Source organism: Euprymna scolopes, chromosome 15, assembly GCF_053919585.1.
Source record: "Euprymna scolopes isolate OS-2025 chromosome 15, ASM5391958v1, whole genome shotgun sequence".
Lineage (NCBI taxonomy): Eukaryota > Metazoa > Mollusca > Cephalopoda > Sepiida > Sepiolidae > Euprymna > Euprymna scolopes.
The window spans coordinates 68,745,845-68,767,569 of NC_136496.1; the positions used below are offsets into that span (position 1 = coordinate 68,745,845).

A 21,725-nucleotide genomic window follows, 5' to 3' on the forward strand; every position below is an offset into this window, starting at 1 on the left:
GATTTCTATAAATTCACATAAAACTAAAACATACAATAAAAACATGTTTATGTTTCCATAGTAAATAGGAATTAACAAGTTATTCTTATCTTGCTTATTATATCCACAATGTTTTGAACAATGTAGCCTTTCACCATCTTTAGGTGCATCTTATGAAATTTAAAAATCTTTACATCAAACTCAAAAGAACATAGAATTTTGAGCTGAAGATTTTAACAACTAAGGTGAGAATAGTAGCCCGAATAATTCAAATTATGAATCTTTATCTAAAACATAATTTCTTTTAAATTAGAAATCTATATAGAACTTTAAACTTACAGCATATCGACCTCTTTATTTAATCTATGCAGGTAGATTGTTCTCATTCTGTCAGTTATAACCAGGTAGAAGTATTATGTTATTCTTAATTATTATCACGCATTGTAAGATTTGAGCCTGCAACATTCAGAAGACTGTCACTCACAGCTGATTGTTAATCAATGCCTTCTGCAAAAATCGTGAAACTTGTTTTTAATTGTCTTGAAGTATATTTTGGGCTTCATTATTTACTGGCTTGTCGTAGGATGGCTAGTTCAGATATTTCTTGTATTCTTTTGATTAAGAATAATCTTGATATTTGTGTCCAAGCAAATTTACTGATTTTAAAAATGATCAAAGTATTTTGATAATGATCACAGAATTGAAATTCAAACTCTTTTATGTTTTCTTTTTTTTTTTTCTTCAGAATATTTGGTAGATTTCATTCTTGGAGAATGCCGTCTTGAAGAATATCTGGAAAAATATCCGCCTTGTGAAAAGAATATCAGCAAAGCTATCAGTGAATTATCAGAATCTGAGGCTTTTCTAAGTCGTGTTGCAAATGGAGAAAACAGGGTAAGTGACAGCAAGCCCAAACAGATGACATTGCTATAAAAAAAGTTTAAACACTAATGATAGCAAGTTTTTTTTTTTTTTTTGTGTGTGGAGGTGGCAGTAGTGAAGTAGATACCAACATGAACTAACAACGTGGGCATACTAAGTTCAAATTCAGTCAGTTCTATATCATAAGTGGGAGCTTACTACTAGATTAGTTAGATTAAGATTAAGGTAGTAGTAAGATAAGTAATTATTATTTTTTTCTTTTTACTAACCTTTTTTTCTTTTTACTAACTCTCTCTTCCCAACCCCTCCAAAAAAAGAAAAAGGTACAAAATTTATTTTTTGTGGCAAAAAAATTTATTTGATTAACTGCCTTAAAAAATTAAAATGGCACAGAAATGGAGGATCATCTTGGATAAAATTTCACATGCCATATATACACTTCTCGCCCAGATTTGAAAATTCATCTCGATTTTAGCTTTTTTTTATTGGCCACTCACATCCCTGTTTTATGTAGTGCAGCATTTTAAACAAGGAGGTTAGCTTAATGACATAATTATAATGAGAAGCAATGTCATGCTTAAAGACCGAACTGGTAATACCTGGTGTGGCATTAGCCCTAAGCGAGCTATGTTGTTTTCCTCCAAAGGAGGAAGTTTACAGGGAATATCAAATTCACAAGTGGTCCCCGGTTGCATGTATGTCCCAGTCACGGGAAGATAACATACAGTGTCTAGCAATCCCAAGTGGTCACCCATCTGGTAATAGCCAAACTCCACATTGTTTAACTTCAGTGATCTAATGAGTACCAATGTTTCAACATGGTTGTGCTGTATAATGTCGCACTTAACCAGTTTTTAAAAATTCCAAACATCTGCAAGTGTCCAAGCAAAGGATTGAGAAGGTCAACATGTTAGAAAAAAAAAGTAGCTTTTTTTCATATGTAACAAATATTTTTCATATGAAAATTTGTAACTGTACAGCTTAATTTCATAGTGAACAAATTTAAGTAAGATATTTAACAGATGCACACAACCTCTACTGCCGATGTATGCTGCATGTCAATCTGTCATGTACATAAAATAGAAGTTCAATTTTGGTGTCTTTTCAAATCAAGGAAGGAGGCATGAGCTCCTTGCACCTGCATTGACCTTAACTATTTACTATGTAGAGAAATTCATACAAATACTTTATATCCATTTTATTTACAAGCATCAGAAAGTACAGAGAATTTTAAAGTTTGTATGATGATATGGTGTGATTCAAGAAATATTTTGCTTGGAATAAATTTGGCAAGTGCTAGGCTCCTGCTGATTGTGTGCATATGAATAATTTAGCTGGTGTACATTTTCTCCTGTAAGTTCTTTCAAGTATTTGATTTGGTAGGTGTGTATGTTGCTCAAACTGTTGGATGTCATGATGTTAAGGTGAAGACGTGACTGCTAATAAGCTATGCTGATTTAAAATAAAAAATAATTTTTGATACTTTGAGAATCGGTTCCAAGCAGCTTAACACCTATTTATAACGGGTTCTTTTTATACTTTTTTGTGACAATAATTTTAGCTCTTCTCATTGGCGGAAAACTATATATATATATATATATATATTTATGTTTCTGAATTTTTCAGATAAGGATTAGTTATTTGATTCTTCGCACTATTTGAGCGTCATTTTGCAATGTTTCTGTCAATTTAACCTCCAACCTTTTTCAGGTATATCTTGTTGAACTTGGGGATCCTTCTGTCAAACTCTGGAATCTGCATAGAATTTGGAACGGAACTCTTTATTTAATCCATGGAGGTAATATATGCTTGTTCCATCAGCCTTACACAAGTACCAGTGTCATAGTGGATAAAATACTTAGTAAAATTCAGTTGAAAGTTACAATCTTCTAGAAGTTCAATGTTTAATCCTACGTGCAAAAGATACTAAAAATACAATTGTGAATTATTTAGGGCGTTTACTCAGTCATGGCTGATGGAATGAGAGCATGTTACACCTGTGAATTGAAGAATTCTGTTTAAAATTCCATGCAGATTTCCAAGTACGACAGAAAGATTCCCAAGTTTGACAAGATAAACCTGGAGAAGGTTGGAGGTTACATTGACTGAAATGTTGTGAAAATAACATTTCAAAATGTGAACAGTAGTCTGAAGAATTCTTTTTTATTATCTATTTTATTTTAATTTGGAGCCAATTTTTGTACAAAATATGCACTTTTAAAAAAAAGTTTTTTAGTCTTGACACAATTTTCTTTATTTTCAAAATTTTGAGTAAATCTATATTTTTGTATTTTTCAGTTCAAGTTTGATGCACAACTTTTATTGGTAAAAATCAACTATTGCAGAGGCAATTACACCGGTGCTTATGCTCTTTTAGATAAAGCCGCTATTGATAATGTCACTGTCAAATCACCATCAATTCGTTTCTTGCGAATCCTTGCTGAAGGATATGCTATTAAAGGTAAGGGAATTGGTATCCGGCATGTCAGCGGTCACATTTTCACACTTTTTACAAATTTTATAGTATTTCATGAGAACATTGCCAAAAAAAAATTTGGTGATTGTCCAGACCCTCCCCGCCCTCGTTCATGAAAAAACAAAAATAAACAAAAATCTTTATGATGTACATATCCATGATGGAAAGAAAATATCATATTCCAAAAATCACGTAAGCTGATCAAGTAGTTTTATTTTACTTAAGAAAATCAAATTTTAAGCAGACTTGAGTTTATCCAATTCCCCCCCTTCCCATGTTAAACAATGATTTCCTAAAATCTTACACATTTGAATTATTTGGCGTTATCTTCTTTGTTCCTTCAGACTGTTTTTAAGATGACGTTGCGAGATCGTCGCTCATAGTTTAGCTATAAAATTTGATTTTCTTATCTATACTCCTATAAATATTTTTTTTTTGTGTATGAATATTCATATTAAAAACCCTTTTTTCTATTTATTTGAAAAGAAATTATAACTTTGTTATACATATGTCGTGGAATTGCATTCATCTGCAAAAAATCTACTTAATTTGCATATGCTTTTAAATATACATTTTAATTGATTCCCTAATAGTTTTTTCGGTTTTCTTGTGGAATGATCATCTTTAGTAAACTATTACGTGTAAATTATATTTATGCAGATATTCTACATGATTTATACTTGCGTAATATTTGCAAAAGCTTAGAGTAAACACAAACCTCTTTCTATATATATTTATGTATGTGTATATATATTTGTTTAAAAAATTTTGCCTACTAAACTCCTCTGTCAGTTTTTGGTCTACAGACATGAAACTTAATATATAGAGTATTCAAACCGATGCGAAAATTTATATTTGGGTTTTAGCTGGGGAAAATTTGTGCAAAAGTGTGAAAATTTAAAAACTGGAATTTGCCACATGAAGGTCGAATGACGGCATTACGAATATGCATGCATAATCAAAGTCCCTCAGGGGTCTATCCTGGGCCCAACTCTCTTCCTGATATATGATATACATCAATGATCTCCCAAAACACATACTTAAATCGTTGACATCTATGCTGATGACACAACCATCTATGGCAACACATCTAAGGCCATAAATGACAAAAGTTCTCTCTGATCCTCTCTCCTCTGATCTTGAGTGCACGGTACAGTGGGGGAAGAGGTGGCTGGTTACTCTTAATGCATCTAAAATCAAGCTCCTATCTTTACATCATCAACGCTCTGATCCCCATCTGGTATCAATTGAAATGGATGGCTCTCGTCTTGGGGAGGCTCCATGTTTTGGTAAGCTTCTAGGACTGACCTTTACTCCTGACCTGAAATGGAACACGTACATCAAGTCTATTGCCAAGATCTCTGGAAAAATGGTAGGATCCTTCTACCGCTTCAGAAGATATCTCACTGCTGATGCAATTCTCTATCTATATAAGAGCCCAGTATGTCCAATGATGGAGTACTGCTTCCACATCTGAGCAGGAACTGCTAAAAAACAGCCTATCCTGCCTTGACAGAGTACAAAATAGACTTTGTGGCTTCGTGGGGGATGCCCTTTTCTCTTCCCTGCAACCTCTCTCCCACTGAAGAGATGTTGCAAGCCTGTCTTTGTTTTATCGTTATTTCCATGGCTTGTCTGAGCTCCAATCTTGGGTCCCCCTTGCCAATCTTTCACGATAAACACCCATCTAGCTGAAGCTACTGTAAAAAATTTTCCCCACTCTTTAACTGTGTCAAAACCAAAACGTTGATTCCATGAACAAAGCTTCTTCCTTAGAATACCACGCCAGTGGAACTCTTTTCCATCTGCCTGTGTCCCACCTGATTACAACTTGGATGTCTTCAAGTCCAACATAAACAAATTCCTGATGAACCGCCCCCTTAAGTAAGACACTTTATCAAATCTCCAATACTAACGATTACTACGATACTATCCCATTGATTACTATACACACAATAACCCTTATCCCGAAGTGGCCTCCGGGCCTTGATAAGTGGTGACTTCCATGTAAAAAAAAAAATGTAATAGCTATTGGTTTATATTTTAATTTTTAGCCTTGCAGCAAACATGTCTTCGTAGCTCAGGCATTAACGTCAAAGGAAAAAAATAAATCGTAAGCTAAATGTTTCGGTTTCGATTCTGGCACATAAGTCATTTTTTAAACTTTAAATCATTACTATGTGTTGGATCCAATATAATATAATAATAAATATAAAATCTTCATTAATCAAAATATCATATTAAGCATATTTTACAATCAGGCAATGCTAGTTTAAAAACAAAACTAGTCGATCAATTTACATGATTTTGGTGTACAATATTTTTTTTCCATCACGGGTGCATGCACCATACAGATTTTTTTGTTATTTTTGTTTTTTCAATTGTGAGCAAGCACCAAATTTTCTATAATCCATAAAGCAAAATCCAAAATTTTATTATGTCTGAAGAAGAATAAAAAAAACCTATTACTTTAATCTTTGCCTTTCCTCTTGTTTAATTTCTATGTCAACTTTTTCCTCAAAAGTTTTTCTCCAAAATCTCATTTATCAGAAAATCGATGATCACCCTTTTTCTTTCTTCTTTAAATGTAAACATCTTTTTTGATGTCTTCATAAAAATAAAAACAAATGTTTATCAACATTATTAAAAATAATCATTTTTACATTTATATATTTATTTATGAAAATGTTGAACAAAATAACAATATTTACATTTTGAAAGATTTATAAAAAAAAACAAGTAAAAAAGAAAAGAATGTTTAATGAGTGCAAAACTGAGCAAGATTTATCTGTTTTTGCTTTTTTAATTTAATTAAGTTGAATTCTAAATAAGAACCAATTTTTTTTTTCTCGCAAATAAATCACAGATGAGTAGATAAAGTAAAACGAATATTTTTTTTAACTAATTTCCCAATGGTATTTTCTTGAAAATAATTTATTAATAACTATAAGGGAAGGGGGGAGTAACCTTGCCAGTCATAAAATACGCTTAAATATATTTTAATTTATGCAGATTTTGTATTTATTATTATAGAGCCAATTCTCTATTGAATATTATATTGTACCTAATATATAGTGCTGATTTTAAAAGTAAAAAAACCCAAAAAACAATGATTTGTGTGCCATCAGTTAGAATTGAAACTAAAACATTTAGCTCTCTACCATTTGAGCTAACCTAACAGACAAATTAGAAAATTTGAAAACTAAACCACTTTTAGCTATGATTAGTTTTATGCATGTGAAAATTAATACAAATATGTCAGCAAGTTGAAACAAACATTTTGCTTGTGCCAATATCCTCCATCCGGGCAATACCGGGTACTCCCCGTTGTTGGATATAAAGGTAATTTATAGAAAACAATATTTATAGAAGGTAATACAGTGCAGATAGACACAAACTGAAGCAAATTATGCTAAAACAAGCAATATAATGCAGAGGTATAATAATGTATGTTTGAACTAAAGTTGAACACATATCTGAAGAAGAGAAATTTTTTGAAATCTTATATATATATATATATATATATATATATATATATAAAAGCCAAAATGTGTGTCTGTGTGTGCACATTTTTTGTATGTCTGACAAAGGCTTTTTTGGGGGTGTGCTCAGGAAGGAGGTTACTGTTTCTTAGAAATTTTTATATACTCCCTAGATTGTAATATCTCCGATTTACAAAAGGATGTTGCATGTATCTTTTATTTGGGCAACTTTTACACGCTATTTTCACAATATCAATGCGGTTAAAACCCATCATATCAGACAATTGCTATTCAGTTGGACACTCCCCATTTTATATGGAGCTGGTTTTCCCCAACATCTTTGGGAGAAACAAACAAATACACAGAAACTGGCTTGCAGCCAAAGTTAAGTTTCTCCTATGGCGTGAGGCTTGACCTCACTAAATTTACACACCTGTCACTTAACTTTTGAATCGTTGTCCTGTCCTGTTCCTGTCCTGTCGTGGCCGAGCAGTAAGATGTTAGGTTTTTTCACACTTTCTGTTCCACCTTCGCGTCAAGTGTTCAGGTTTGAGCCTACCTGCCTACCAAAACTTTTTTTTTTCTTTTACACCGACAACACCCGGGCAACGCCGGGCACCCCCGCTAGCCTATATATATATATATGTATATAAAAGGCAAAATGTCTGTATGTCTCGCAAAAACTTTTCTCAACCGCATCAGACCATATAATATAATAGATAGAAATAGACGTTTAAATCAGAAAAATTGTGCCTTTCTAAACGACTTCGAAAAGTGTGCATGCGCAGTCAAACATTATTTTTTTAATTTGTTTAAATAACAGAATTCCCAACGTTATTTCGCTCTCAGCATCGTGGGGGAGTGGATTAGGAGGTTGCGTCATAAGCTTTAGTTTTCATGTTTGAGTAAACGTAACGATGGTTTTTTTTTTTTTTAAACAGTTATTTTGTAATTTTCAATAACAATTTCCTTATTTCGATTTTTTTTATCACAGGTTTTAAAAGAAGTTTTTAACATTTTATCAAGGTTAAAAGATTTTGCAACACACCGTAACGACATGTAACGGTGGTCTTTTTTCAGGGTTGTTTTGTAATTTTAAAAACAATTTTCTTATTTTGATTTTTAAATTTTTTATTAGAGATTTTAAAAGAAAGTTTTAACATTTAGGTTATGTAATGTGATTTGCTTTTCTTCTTTTGACTAATCATTTTTATAACGGTTGTAGAATTATTTTCACTTTATTTTTGTTGCAACATACTGTAACATGAAATCTTTCTAGACTGAGTTCACTTAAACTGGTTTTCACATAATTCTTTTTCTGCCCAATTACATTTTCTTGTTTTTATCCATTCTTTTATTTTCGAGTTAGCAGCTGTGTCTAAACCCAACTTCATCTTGACCTGGGCAACATGCTAGTCTATAATATAAATCTCAACCATCTGTGAGTGTGTATGTTTGCTAAAAACTTTTGTCATCCGCATCAAACAGGCATGAATCTGGTATTGTTAGAGTGATATCTCGGACATATAAGATAAAAAAATTAGAAAAAATTGTCAATTATTTAATGTAGAAATGTTGTTTTGTTTGAAGGGGGGAGGCAGGTAAAAATTTTGGTTTTGACACTTTGTTAATCGTGCATGCACGAACGGTTGATTCTTTGTTTCATTTTAAAAAGCTAAATTTGCAACATCATAACATCTGTGTCATAGTGATCTGATCGATAATGTGTTCACTTATGAAGTTAAGTTTTGCGCGTTCGCACCCAGCATGTAGCATTTTAAAAGTTTTTTCTATCTTTTAAAATTCTCAACTTTCATATGTGCGTCCACTACACAACATTTTCTTTTCTTTTGATTACATGATAAGATGGCACCCAAGTCCTGTTTTTTTTAATTTTTTTATTTTTATTTAACTGTATTTTACGACCAATGGGCCCCCCCCCCTCAACTAGTATCATATAAGACAGAACTTCCATCAGATCAAACTGACGCAACTAAGAAAACAATGCAATGTTAAAAGTATAAAGAAAAAATACATATATATTATATTAATAAAAAGTGAAGCTGTGTAACTTATTTCACCATTATGTCTTAATTTGCTTCAGATTGTCTTTATCCATTCACCTCTGCACTGTATTGCCTTCTATAAATTACCTTTATACACTAGGTAATGCCTCTAGCAAACTACATTAATCTCTTATCAAAACGCCTTTGTGTTTCTAGGTTTGTGTTTGGAGCGAATGCCACCAGCAACCACAAGTAAATACAAAGCCGCCGAAAAGGAAGAAAAGATTATTTATTATTTTGAAAAAGCTGGTGATTTAGCTTTACTTCATCTGCAAGAACAAGAAAGGAGCCAGATCAGTGGACAAATGGCAGTTGGACAACTATCTCTTGCTCCAGTCAACTCTAATGATGTTGGCCTCATTCTGGAAACAGCAATTCAACAGGCACCAATTTTGCATATCAAAAATGGGTGAGTACTTCATTCTTTTTTTTTTTTTTTTTTTTAAACCTCTGTAATAAAAATTTCATCCTTCCATTTCAACTTAAAAAGTTCGCCTATCAAAGAAACATTAAGAAAATTCTTTAAAATGACTTCATGTAAAAAAAATTGTAACGCACATAAAAGCACCCGACCATACACATTAAAACAGTTTTTACTGAAGTTTTTGTTATTCCTTCTTTAGAATATTATCTACTAGCAGTTCAGCCCAGCTTTGCTTTGATCCTATGTACTGTTCATAACTTTATGTGCATATGTATATTAAAAAGTTTGACTTGTGTGCAGATAACCTACATCTAAAATTCCAATGTTTAGATAAAAAATTAGCGGAGAAGTTTGCTAGAGTCTGCAAAGGTCAACTCTTTCAACTTTGACCACTTGGCAGCCAAATTTTCGGCCCAAAACTGATTATAAAGCTTGCATGTCTGAATACCCTTCATGTAAAATTTAAAATGTTTAGACCCAAAATTGGCTGGATAGTTTGCTAGAGACTGCAAAGATCAAATCTTTTGAACTTTGACCCACTTTGCAGCCAAATTTTCAGCCAAAAACCAATTAAAAAGCATACCCTATGTCTGAATACACTTTATATAAAATGTCAAAAGTTTAGACCAAAAATTGGCTGAGTAATTTGGTAGAGACTGCAGAGGTCAATTTTTTTTAAAACTTTGACCCCTTAACAGTTATTGGTTTAGGCTCAAATTAAATTAAAAGTTTGATCCATGTCTAAGTAACCTACATTTAAAATTTCAAGTATTTAGACTAAAAATTGGCAGAGTTTTGTAGAGTTTTCGACGGTCAAATTGTTGAACTCTAACCCCTTGACAGCCAAATTTCTGGCCGAAAACTGATTAAAAAGATTTTCTCAAATCTCAATACACCTTATGTCAAATCTCGAGTCTGTAGACTGAAAATTGACAGAGAAGTATGGTAGGGAAATGCATACACACAGACAATTTCACTTTTATAGATATATAGATTAAATTAATAGCTAAATCAGGTTGACATTTTTTTTTATCAAGTCACCAAAGTTAAGCAATACTGATCTGGTATATATTAAATAAGTGACCATATAGGGATACCAAATGTTGTAAGCACTCCAACTCTATGTATAAATAGGTACCAACCTTGGTTAGAATATAATTGGTGACAGACTGGCATCCTGTCTCAAGAGTTCGAACCATCCATTCAGCTTCACACTATAAAATCAGGAATAACTTGTATATAAAACATATTGTCCTGGGTATAACTTTAAAAGACATCCAGTGGTGAGGCCCCATTTAGGGGGCTGTGGGGAATGTTGAGTTGCTCTTTAGTTACCTTTGCTCCCAGGTTCACTTTAGCCCAGAGTGGTAATACCTGTTAGCGTCAGGTACTACCAAATTGCCTGAAGATGTTGGCCTTCTGACCAAAAATGCACCAGACTAGGAACTGCTTGTGAGGTTAATAGTCCCTTGACACTCCCTCTTTTGGAGGAAGCCAGTTCAACCTGCCTAGGGTAAATGCCTGTACAACAACAATAGCAATAATATAAAACATAGTCAGTTTTTTCCCTGATATCTTTGTGATTAATAGGTTTTTAATATAAAGTAAATAATCAAACCTGCTTCATCTATATATATATATATATATATATATATATATATATATATATATATATATAAAAAGTAATAGTGTTCATGTGTGTGTGTGTGTGTGTGTGTGCATAACTCTCCTACAGCCCACACTACTGGACCGATCATGACCAAACCTGGCATGATGATGGTCCTCCACCTAGGATAGTGCACACCATTTTTCAAGGTTAAGGTCAAATATTAATTTCGGGACTTTGCTAGTCAGTCATGTAAGGCAAATATTGATTTGTGTTATGAAAAAACTAATTGTATTTTTGATTGATTTTAATCTTTAATCCTGATTGAAATTTTATTTTGATTAGTCCTAAATAGAGAAAGGAGGAGGAGCTTTTACCCTCACACTTAGAAGGGCTAACACTGTCATCCATAACACTGAGACGCATTTAATAACGGACAATTTTTTTATATTCATCAGTGACTGTAAAGAGAGGCAGTGGGCAGAAAGAAAAATTATCCTGCCCTTGAGTTATGTAGTTGATAGTGTCGCTCTGTCTTAATTGCTGAGGTGATTTGATCAGTTTACTTGCTATACTTACAGAGGTTGTAAGTTCGAACCTCACTCTTTTTACTCTGATTTTGCCCTAAAATGAACTTAAACATTTCAAATTACAATATTAAGATTGTTTATTTTAAATTTTTTTTATAATCTGCATAATTTTTATGTAAATTAGAACCCCAGGTGATGTTGGGTAGCCCTGCTATTATCTATAAAATACCAAATTTTCTGATAATAATAGCGCTTAAAAAAAAAATAAAATGACTTATTCAATTTTTAAACATGTGTGAAATTCGGTTTTCTATATAAGATTAATGATCCATGTACTTGATTTTTTGACTGGTCTTTACCCCCCCCCCCCCCGACTCAAATCCAGACAAAAATGATATTAAAATTCTGAACACTGACAAACTTATATATTGTAATCCTTATGTTTCTTTTTCTTCCTTTTTTTCTTTTAGGAAACTTTCTTGTGGTATTAGTCGGTTCAGAGAATTATTACGAGCTGTTGAATCTCGTTTTACCCAAGGTTTAAGACAGGTAAACTCTCTCTCTTTCTCTCATATATATATGTGTGTGTGTATTGTAGTTATCGACAGGCACGTTTCATCATTTCTACAACTCATTAGTGTGAATGAATCCAGTGAGATTCAAAGTCAAGACCCCAGTGACTGACATCCATCATTCTATTAACTGAACCAAGACCCTCTTTGTGGTAGTGGAGTGTTCTGATTTCAAATTTCACTAGGTCTCATTGCGCTGATGAGTCATAAAGCCAAAGTAATACGAGTCTGTGAGATATATATATATATATATATATATATATATATATATAATAGGATAGGTGAAACAATCTAGTGGATGGAAATAAAGAGTTCCACTGAGCATTGAGGAAATTTCTGTAAAAATAATTGAATACTTTGAATTGTGTGTTTTAAATTAAAATTGAAAGAATATATATGAATAAATATCATGTATACGATAAAATGAAATGATAAAATTGTTGCTCAAGAAAAGACCTGATTCCATTTTTTTTTTTTTTTTTTTTTTTTTTGGTGCAGACCATCTACTAGTTGGCCAGTTGTGTACAATTCCTAAGAGTGATAGGAGCCTTTTATCATGTCTGAAAATGACACAATGTTCAATGAGTGAGATCGAAGATGCGCCACTGTAACACTCATGCTCTCTACTAATCCAAGTTATGACAACAGGATCATTGCCAGCACTCTCAAAATGCAAATCCGGATGGTTCAACGCTTGAGGGCACAGCTCAACGAAGTTTCTGGGCATGGCTATGGTTTTTGGTGTGGTTTCAAGTGAGGGCCACCACTCATTTTTGAAGTCGGTTTGAAAATTAACACCAAAGTGTACCTGGATATGCTGAAGAGTATGGTGATCCCCTGGTGCAATCAGGTGGCCCCTGGCAGACCCTGGGTGTGGCAACAGGACTCAGCGCCAGCCCACAAGTTCAAAGAGACCCAGGCTAAGCTTCAGAAGGAATGCTATGACTTTGTACCCTTCTCTCACTGACCCCTCCTCCTCCCTCAACCTGAACCCACTGAACTACTTCGTTTGGTCATATATTGAGAACATCACCAACATGTCTTCGCACAACACCAAAACCAGCCTGATTGCCACCATCTGCTGAGCTCCCATTGGCGCTTGTGGAAAAGGCATGCTCCCAGTTCCAGACTCGTATCAAGGCTGAAGGCAGCTACATTGAATAGATGTCAACTCTACTACATAGTCAAGTTACCTGAATTGATTTTTTTTCAATAAAAGTTTTAAAATAAAGCTGTAGTGCTGTTTTCTTTAGGGCTACAAATTTATCGTTCTATCCTGTATAAACAGTCTTAAATTGCTTAAGAAATTTTTTCATGCCAAAAACTAAATAAAATACCAAAATTTATTTAAAAATCTCTTACACATGTTTCAGAAAACTAGTGATTGAAACAGAATATTCTCTATTTATATAAAGTTATGTTTATATTTTTGTATGTACAGAATTCACTGCCAAACTATTTAACCGCTCATTATGAAGCTGCTAGATGTAAGAGGGTCATAATATTCGTTATATGTACTTTTATTTAGTTTTTTGCTGATTTTGATTTTTGTAAAGTTAAAACAATAAATTTTAGACATTAATTAATAAATTTTACCTACATTCCAGTTTCTTTTACACGTTCTTAGGTGACATCATTATATGGAAAAATTTTAATTTTTTAGATTTTTTATCCATAACAGCAATTAATTAAATTTCAGTTTCTTCTCAATACCTAACGTTTCTTACACTTTACATTTAGCTTTACATTTTGGACATTTTCTAAAATCAAAATCATTTAATGGATTTTGATCTAATTAGAATAAGGATTCTAGAGATAAGGTTTAGTATTATATCTTGATTTTAATCTTCACAAGGTGACATAAAAGTGGTGCAAAACTGTTTTGTCTGAGGAATTCTTTTAGTAATAGATAAGAGGAGATTTGTGCGTTTGTTTTGTATAGAAAAGATAATGGCAACACCAAATTGTGTTTAAGGTAGTGAATCCGGTGTACATTTCTACAAGGAATCAGTTGATGTGCACAAATGTTTCAAAAATAAGATATCCTCGCGGCTGTGTGATCCCTACTCTCCCTTGAAATATTTTTTCTTTGATTTTAATTTAAACAATTATTGAATGACACAAGATTATGTTTAGAAATTTCAATCATTTTTAAACCCTTTAATGGAAACTATGGTTAATCATAAGAATTGAATGTTTATCTGTTCATTAACATGTGACACAATGGATTAAGGCATTGATTAGCAATCTGTTCTTCTAAATGGCAGTCTTCTTGGAGTTGAAGGTTCAATCCTTACTAGAAGCGATAATAACTAAGAATATTACGAAAATTAACATCTTTAATCAGAGCTGAGATCAATCTACACCTGTGGGTTAAATAAAGTGTCCAGTTTGAAATTTTATTATGTTCTCGAGTTTGGCATAAAATTTCCCAAATTCCAAAAGATGTACTTAAAGAAACTCAGAGATTACATTGGCAGAAAAGTTGTGAAAATAACAACCAAGATGGAAATAGTAGTTGGAATTATTCAACTAATCAAAATTATTAATCCTCATCTAAAATATTCTGAAACATAAGCTGATATTTTTGTTATTTTGCATCTTTAACTTGTGTCTTCATTGGTCTGTGTTCTAATTAAAGCAGAATCGAAAGTTTAAAGAGGTATTTGATCTGTTTGTTGATTGAAGAAAAAAAAAAAGAAACCGATTTTAATGTTTTACTATTTTTGTTTTTAATGCTTGTGTTCAAATCCTTTTTTTTACTTGGCCTTTAAATCTTGTTTTTTCCTTTAAAACTTTTTTTTGTGTGTAGTCTATGACTTTATGTAATATTTGTGTGTAGTTTATGACTATGTAATATTTGTGTGTAGTTTATGACTTTATGTAATATTTGTGTGTAGTCTATGACTATGTAATATTTGTGTGTAGTCTATAACTTTATGTAATATTTGTGTGTAGTCTATGACTATGTAATATTTGTGTGTAGTCTATAACTTTATGTAATATTTGTGTGTAGTCTATGACTATGTAATATTTGTGTGTAGTCTATAACTTTATGTAATATTTGTGTGTAGTCTATAACTTTATGTAATATTTGTGTGTAGTCTATAACTTTATGTAATATTTGTGTGTAGTCTATGACTATGTAATATTTGTGTGTAGTCTATAACTTTATGTAATATTTGTGTGTAGTCTATGACTATGTAATATATGTGTGTAGTCTATGACTATGTAATATTTGTGTGTAGTCTATGACTATGTAATATTTGTGTGTAGTCTATAACTTTATGTAATATTTGTGTGTAGTCTATGACTTTATGTAATATTTGTGTGTAGTCTATAACTTTATGTAATATTTGTGTGTAGTCTATGACTATGTAATATTTGTGTGTAGTCTATGACTTTATGTAATATTTGTGTGTAGTCTATGACTATGTAATATTTGTGTGTAGTCTATGACTTTATGTAATATTTGTGTGTAGTCTACGACTATGTAATATTTGTGTGTAGTCGATGACTTTATGTAATATTTGTGTGTAGTCTATGACTTTATGTAATATTTGTGTGTAGTCTATGACTTTATGTAATATTTGTGTGTAGTCTATGACTTTATGTAATATTTGTGTGTAGTCTATGACTTTATGTAATATTTGTTTGTAGTCTATGACTATGTAATATTTGTGTGTAGTCTATGACTTTATGTAATATTTGTGTGTAGTCTATGACTTTATGTAATATTTGTGTGTAGTCTATGACTTTATGTAATATTTGTGTGTAGTCTATGACTTTATGTAATATTTGTGTGTAGTCTATGACTATGTAATATTTGTGTGTAGTCTATGACTTTATGTAATATTTGTGTGTAGTCTATGACTTTATGTAATATTTGTGTGTAGTCTATGACTTTATGTAATATTTGTGTGTAGTCTATGACTTTATGTAATATTTGTGTGTAGTCTATGACTTTATGTAATATTTGTGTGTAGTCTATGACTATGTAATATTTGTGTGTAGTCTATGACTTTATGTAATATTTGTGTGTAGTCTATGACTTTATGTAATATTTGTGTGTAGTCTATGACTTTATGTAATATTTGTGTGTAGTCTATAACTTTATGTAATATTTGTGTGTAGTCTATGACTATGTAATATTTGTGTGTAGTTTATGACTATGTAATATTTGTGTGCAGTCTATGACTTTATGTAATATTTGTGTGTAGTCTATGACTATGTAATATTTGTGTGTAGTCTATGACTATGTAATATTTGTGTGTAGTCTATGACTTTATGTAATATTTGTGTGTAGTCTATGACTTTATGTAATATTTGTGTGTAGTCTATGACTATGTAATATTTGTGTGTAGTCTATACCTTTATGTAATATTTGTGTGTAGTCTATGACTTTATGTAATATTTGTGTGTAGTCTATGACTTTATGTAATATTTGTGTGTAGTCTATGACTTTATGTAATATTTGTGTGTAGTCTATGACTATGTAATATTTGTGTGTAGTCTATGACTTTATGTAATATTTGTGTGTAGTCTATGACTTTATGTAATATTTGTGTGTAGTCTATGACTATGTAATATTTGTGTGTAGTCTATGACTTTATGTAATATTTGTGTGTAGTCTATGACTATGTAATATTTGTGTGTAGTCTATGACTATGTAATATTTGTGTGTAGTCTATGACTTTATGTAATATTTGTGTGTAGTCTATGACTATGTAATATTTGTGTGTAGTCTATAACTTTATGTAATATTTGTGTGTAGTCTATGACTATGTAATATTTGTGTGTAGTCTATGACTATGTAATATTTGTGTGTAGTCTATGACTTTATGTAATATTTGTGTGTAGTCTATGACTATATGTAATATTTGTGTGTAGTCTATGACTTTATGTAATATTTGTGTGTAGTCTATGACTATGTAATATTTGTGTGTAGTCTATGACTATGTAATATTTGTGTGTAGTCTATGACTTTATGTAATATTTGTGTGTAGTCTATGACTATGTAATATTTGTGTGTAGTCTATAACTTTATGTAATATTTGTGTGTAGTCTATGACTATGTAATATTTGTGTGTAGTCTATGACTTTATGTAATATTTGTGTGTAGTCTATGACTATGTAATATTTGTGTGTAGTCTATGACTATGTAATATTTGTGTGTAGTCTATGACTTTATGTAATATTTGTGTGTAGTCTATGACTTTATGTAATATTTGTGTGTAGTCTATGACTTTATGTAATATTTGTGTGTAGTCTATGACTATGTAATATTTGTGTGTAGTCTATGACTATGTAATATTTGTGTGTAGTCTATGACTTTATGTAATATTTGTGTGTAGTCTATGACTATGTAATATTTGTGTGTAGTCTATAACTTTATGTAATATTTGTGTGTAGTCTATGACTATGTAATATTTGTGTGTAGTCTATGACTTTATGTAATATTTGTGTGTAGTCTATGACTTTATGTAATATTTGTGTGTAGTCTATGACTATGTAATATTTGTGTGTAGTCTATAACTTTATGTAATATTTGTGTGTAGTCTATGACTATGTAATATTTGTGTGTAGTCTATAACTTTATGTAATATTTGTGTGTAGTCTATGACTATATAATATTTGTGTGTAGTCTATGACTATGTAATATTTGTGTGTAGTCTATGACTTTATGTAATATTTGTGTGTAGTCTATGACTTTATGTAATATTTGTGTGTAGTCTATGACTTTATGTAATATTTGTGTGTAGTCTATGACTTTATGTAATATTTGTGTGTAGTCTATGACTATGTAATATTTGTGTGTAGTCTATGACTTTATGTAATATTTGTGTGTAGTCTATTACTATGTAATATTTGTGTGTAGTCTATAACTTTATGTAATATTTGTGTGTAGTCTATGACTTTATGTAATATTTGTGTGTAGTCTATGACTTTATGTAATATTTGTGTGTAGTCTATGACTATGTAATATTTGTGTGTAGTCTATGACTTTATGTAATATTTGTGTGTAGTCTATGACTTTATGTAATATTTGTGTGTAGTCTATGACTATGTAATATTTGTGTGTAGTCTATGACTTTATGTAATATTTGTGTGTAGTCTATGACTATGTAATATTTGTGTGTAGTCTATGACTTTATGTAATATTTGTGTGTAGTCTATGACTATGTAATATTTGTGTGTAGTCTATGACTTTATGTAATATTTGTGTGTAGTCTATGACTTTATGTAATATTTGTGTGTAGTCTATGACTATGTAATATTTGTGTGTAGTCTATGACTTTATGTAATATTTGTGTGTAGTCTATGACTTTATGTAATATTTGTGTGTAGTCTATGACTTTATGTAATATTTGTGTGTAGTATATGACTTTATGTAATATTTGTGTGTAGTATATGACTTTATGTAATATTTGTGTGTAGTCTATAACTTTATGTAATATTTGTGTGTAGTCTATGACTTTATGTAATATTTGTGTGTAGTCTATGACTATGTAATATTTGTGTGTAGTCTATGACTTTATGTAATATTTGTGTGTAGTCTATGACTATGTAATATTTGTGTGTAGTCTATGACTTTATGTAATATTTGTGTGTAGTCTATGACTTTATGTAATATTTGTGTGTAGTCTATGACTTTATGTAATATTTGTGTGTAGTCTATGACTTTATGTAATATTTGTGTGTAGTATATGACTTTATGTAATATTTGTGTGTAGTCTATAACTTTATGTAATATTTGTGTGTAGTCTATGACTTTATGTAATATTTGTGTGTAGTCTATGACTATGTAATATTTGTGTGTAGTCTATGACTTTATGTAATATTTGTGTGTAGTCTATGACTATGTAATATTTGTGTGTAGTCTATGACTTTATGTAATATTTGTGTGTAGTCTATGACTTTATGTAATATTTGTGTGTAGTCTATGACTATGTAATATTTGTGTGTAGTCTATGACTTTATGTAATATTTGTGTGTAGTCTATGACTTTATGTAATATTTGTGTGTAGTCTATGACTTTATGTAATATTTGTGTGTAGTCTATGACTATGTAATATTTGTGTGTAGTCTATAACTTTATGTAATATTTGTGTGTAGTCTATGACTTTATGTAATATTTGTGTGTAGTCTATGACTATGTAATATTTGTGTGTAGTCTATGACTTTATGTAATATTTGTGTGTAGTCTATGACTATGTAATATTTGTGTGTAGTCTATAACTTTATGTAATATTTGTGTGTAGTCTATAACTTTATGTAATATTTGTGTGTAGTCTATGACTATGTAATATTTGTGTGTAGTCTATGACTTTATGTAATATTTGTGTGTAGTCTATGACTTTATGTAATATTTGTGTGTAGTCTATGACTTTATGTAATATTTGTGTGTAGTCTATGACTATGTAATATTTGTGTGTAGTCTATAACTTTATGTAATATTTGTGTGTAGTCTATGACTTTATGTAATATTTGTGTGTAGTCTATGACTATGTAATATTTGTGTGTAGTCTATGACTTTATGTAATATTTGTGTGTAGTCTATGACTATGTAATATTTGTGTGTAGTCTATAACTTTATGTAATATTTGTGTGTAGTCTATGACTATGTAATATTTGTGTGTAGTCTATAACTTTATGTAATATTTGTGTGTAGTCTATGACTATGTAATATTTGTGTGTAGTCTATGACTTTATGTAATATTTGTGTGTAGTCTATGACTATGTAATATTTGTGTGTAGTCTATAACTTTATGTAATATTTGTGTGTAGTCTATGACTATGTAATATTTGTGTGTAGTCTATGACTATGTAATATTTGTGTGTAGTCTATAACTTTATGTAATATTTGTGTGTAGTCTATGACTATGTAATATTTGTGTGTAGTCTATGACTTTATGTAATATTTGTGTGTAGTCTATGACTTTATGTAATATTTGTGTGTAGTCTATGACTATGTAATATTTGTGTGTAGTCTATGACTTTGTGTAATATTTGTGTGTAGTCTATGACTTTATGTAATATTTGTGTGTAGTCTATGACTATGTAATATTTGTGTGTAGTCTATGACTTTATGTAATATTTGTGTGTAGTCTATGACTATGTAATATTTGTGTGTAGTCTATAACTTTATGTAATATTTGTGTGTAGTCTATGACTTTATGTAATATTTGTGTGTAGTCTATGACTTTATGTAATATTTGTGTGTAGTCTATGACTATGTAATATTTGTGTGTAGTCTATGACTTTATGTAATATTTGTGTGTAGTCTATGACTTTATGTAATATTTGTGTGTAGTCTATGACTATGTAATATTTGTGTGTAGTCTATGACTTTATGTAATATTTGTGTGTAGTCTATGACTTTATGTAATATTTGTGTGTAGTCTATGACTATGTAATATTTGTGTGTAGTCTATAACTTTATGTAATATTTGTGTGTAGTCTATGACTATGTAATATTTGTGTGTAGTCTATGACTTTATGTAATATTTGTGTGTAGTCTATGACTATGTAATATTTGTGTGTAGTCTATAACTTTATGTAATATTTGTGTGTAGTCTATGACTATGTAATATTTGTGTGTAGTCTATGACTTTATGTAATATTTGTGTGTAGTCTATTACTTTATGTAATATTTGTGTGTAGTCTATGACTTTATGTAATATTTGTGTGTAGTCTATGACTATGTAATATTTGTGTGTAGTCTATGACTTTATGTAATATTTGTGTGTAGTCTATGACTTTATGTAATATTTGTGTGTAGTCTATGACTATGTAATATTTGTGTGTAGTCTATAACTTTATGTAATATTTGTGTGTAGTCTATGACTTTATGTAATATTTGTGTGTAGTCTATGACTATGTAATATTTGTGTGTAGTCTATGACTTTATGTAATATTTGTGTGTAGTCTATGACTATGTAATATTTGTGTGTAGTCTATGACTTTATGTAATATTTGTGTGTAGTCTATGACTTTATGTAATATTTGTGTGTAGTCTATGACTATGTAATATTTGTGTGTAGTCTATGACTTTATGTAATATTTGTGTGTAGTCTATGACTATGTAATATTTGTGTGTAGTCTATAACTTTATGTAATATTTGTGTGTAGTCTATGACTATGTAATATTTGTGTGTAGTCTATAACTTTATGTAATATTTGTGTGTAGTCTATGACTTTATGTAATATTTGTGTGTAGTCTATGACTATGTAATATTTGTGTGTAGTCTATAACTTTATGTAATATTTGTGTGTAGTCTATGACTATGTAATATTTGTGTGTAGTCTATGACTTTATGTAATATTTGTGTGTAGTCTATGACTTTATGTAATATTTGTGTGTAGTCTATGACTATGTAATATTTGTGTGTAGTCTATAACTTTATGTAATATTTGTGTGTAGTCTATGACTTTATGTAATATTTGTGTGTAGTCTATGACTATGTAATATTTGTGTGTAGTCTATGACTTTATGTAATATTTGTGTGTAGTCTATGACTATGTAATATTTGTGTGTAGTCTATGACTTTATGTAATATTTGTGTGTAGTCTATGACTTTATGTAATATTTGTGTGTAGTCTATGACTATGTAATATTTGTGTGTAGTCTATGACTTTATGTAATATTTGTGTGTAGTCTATGACTGTAATATTTGTGTGTAGTCTATAACTTTATGTAATATTTGT

The 21,725-nt window shown here is 30.8% G+C and overlaps 1 protein-coding gene across 1 annotated transcript in view; it reads left to right on the top strand.

Annotated features, from left to right (window-relative positions):
* LOC145293874 (tetratricopeptide repeat protein 7B-like) overlaps window positions 1–21,725 on the top strand; it is a 197,870-nt gene that overhangs the window by 4,797 nt on the left and 171,348 nt on the right. The window contains exons 2-5 of the mRNA XM_080140624.1: window positions 725–873; window positions 3,160–3,322; window positions 9,042–9,294; window positions 11,916–11,994. Coding sequence (XP_079996750.1) covers window positions 725–873; window positions 3,160–3,322; window positions 9,042–9,294; window positions 11,916–11,994 — 644 coding nt within the window. The remainder of the gene's footprint in view (window positions 1–724; window positions 874–3,159; window positions 3,323–9,041; window positions 9,295–11,915; window positions 11,995–21,725) is intronic.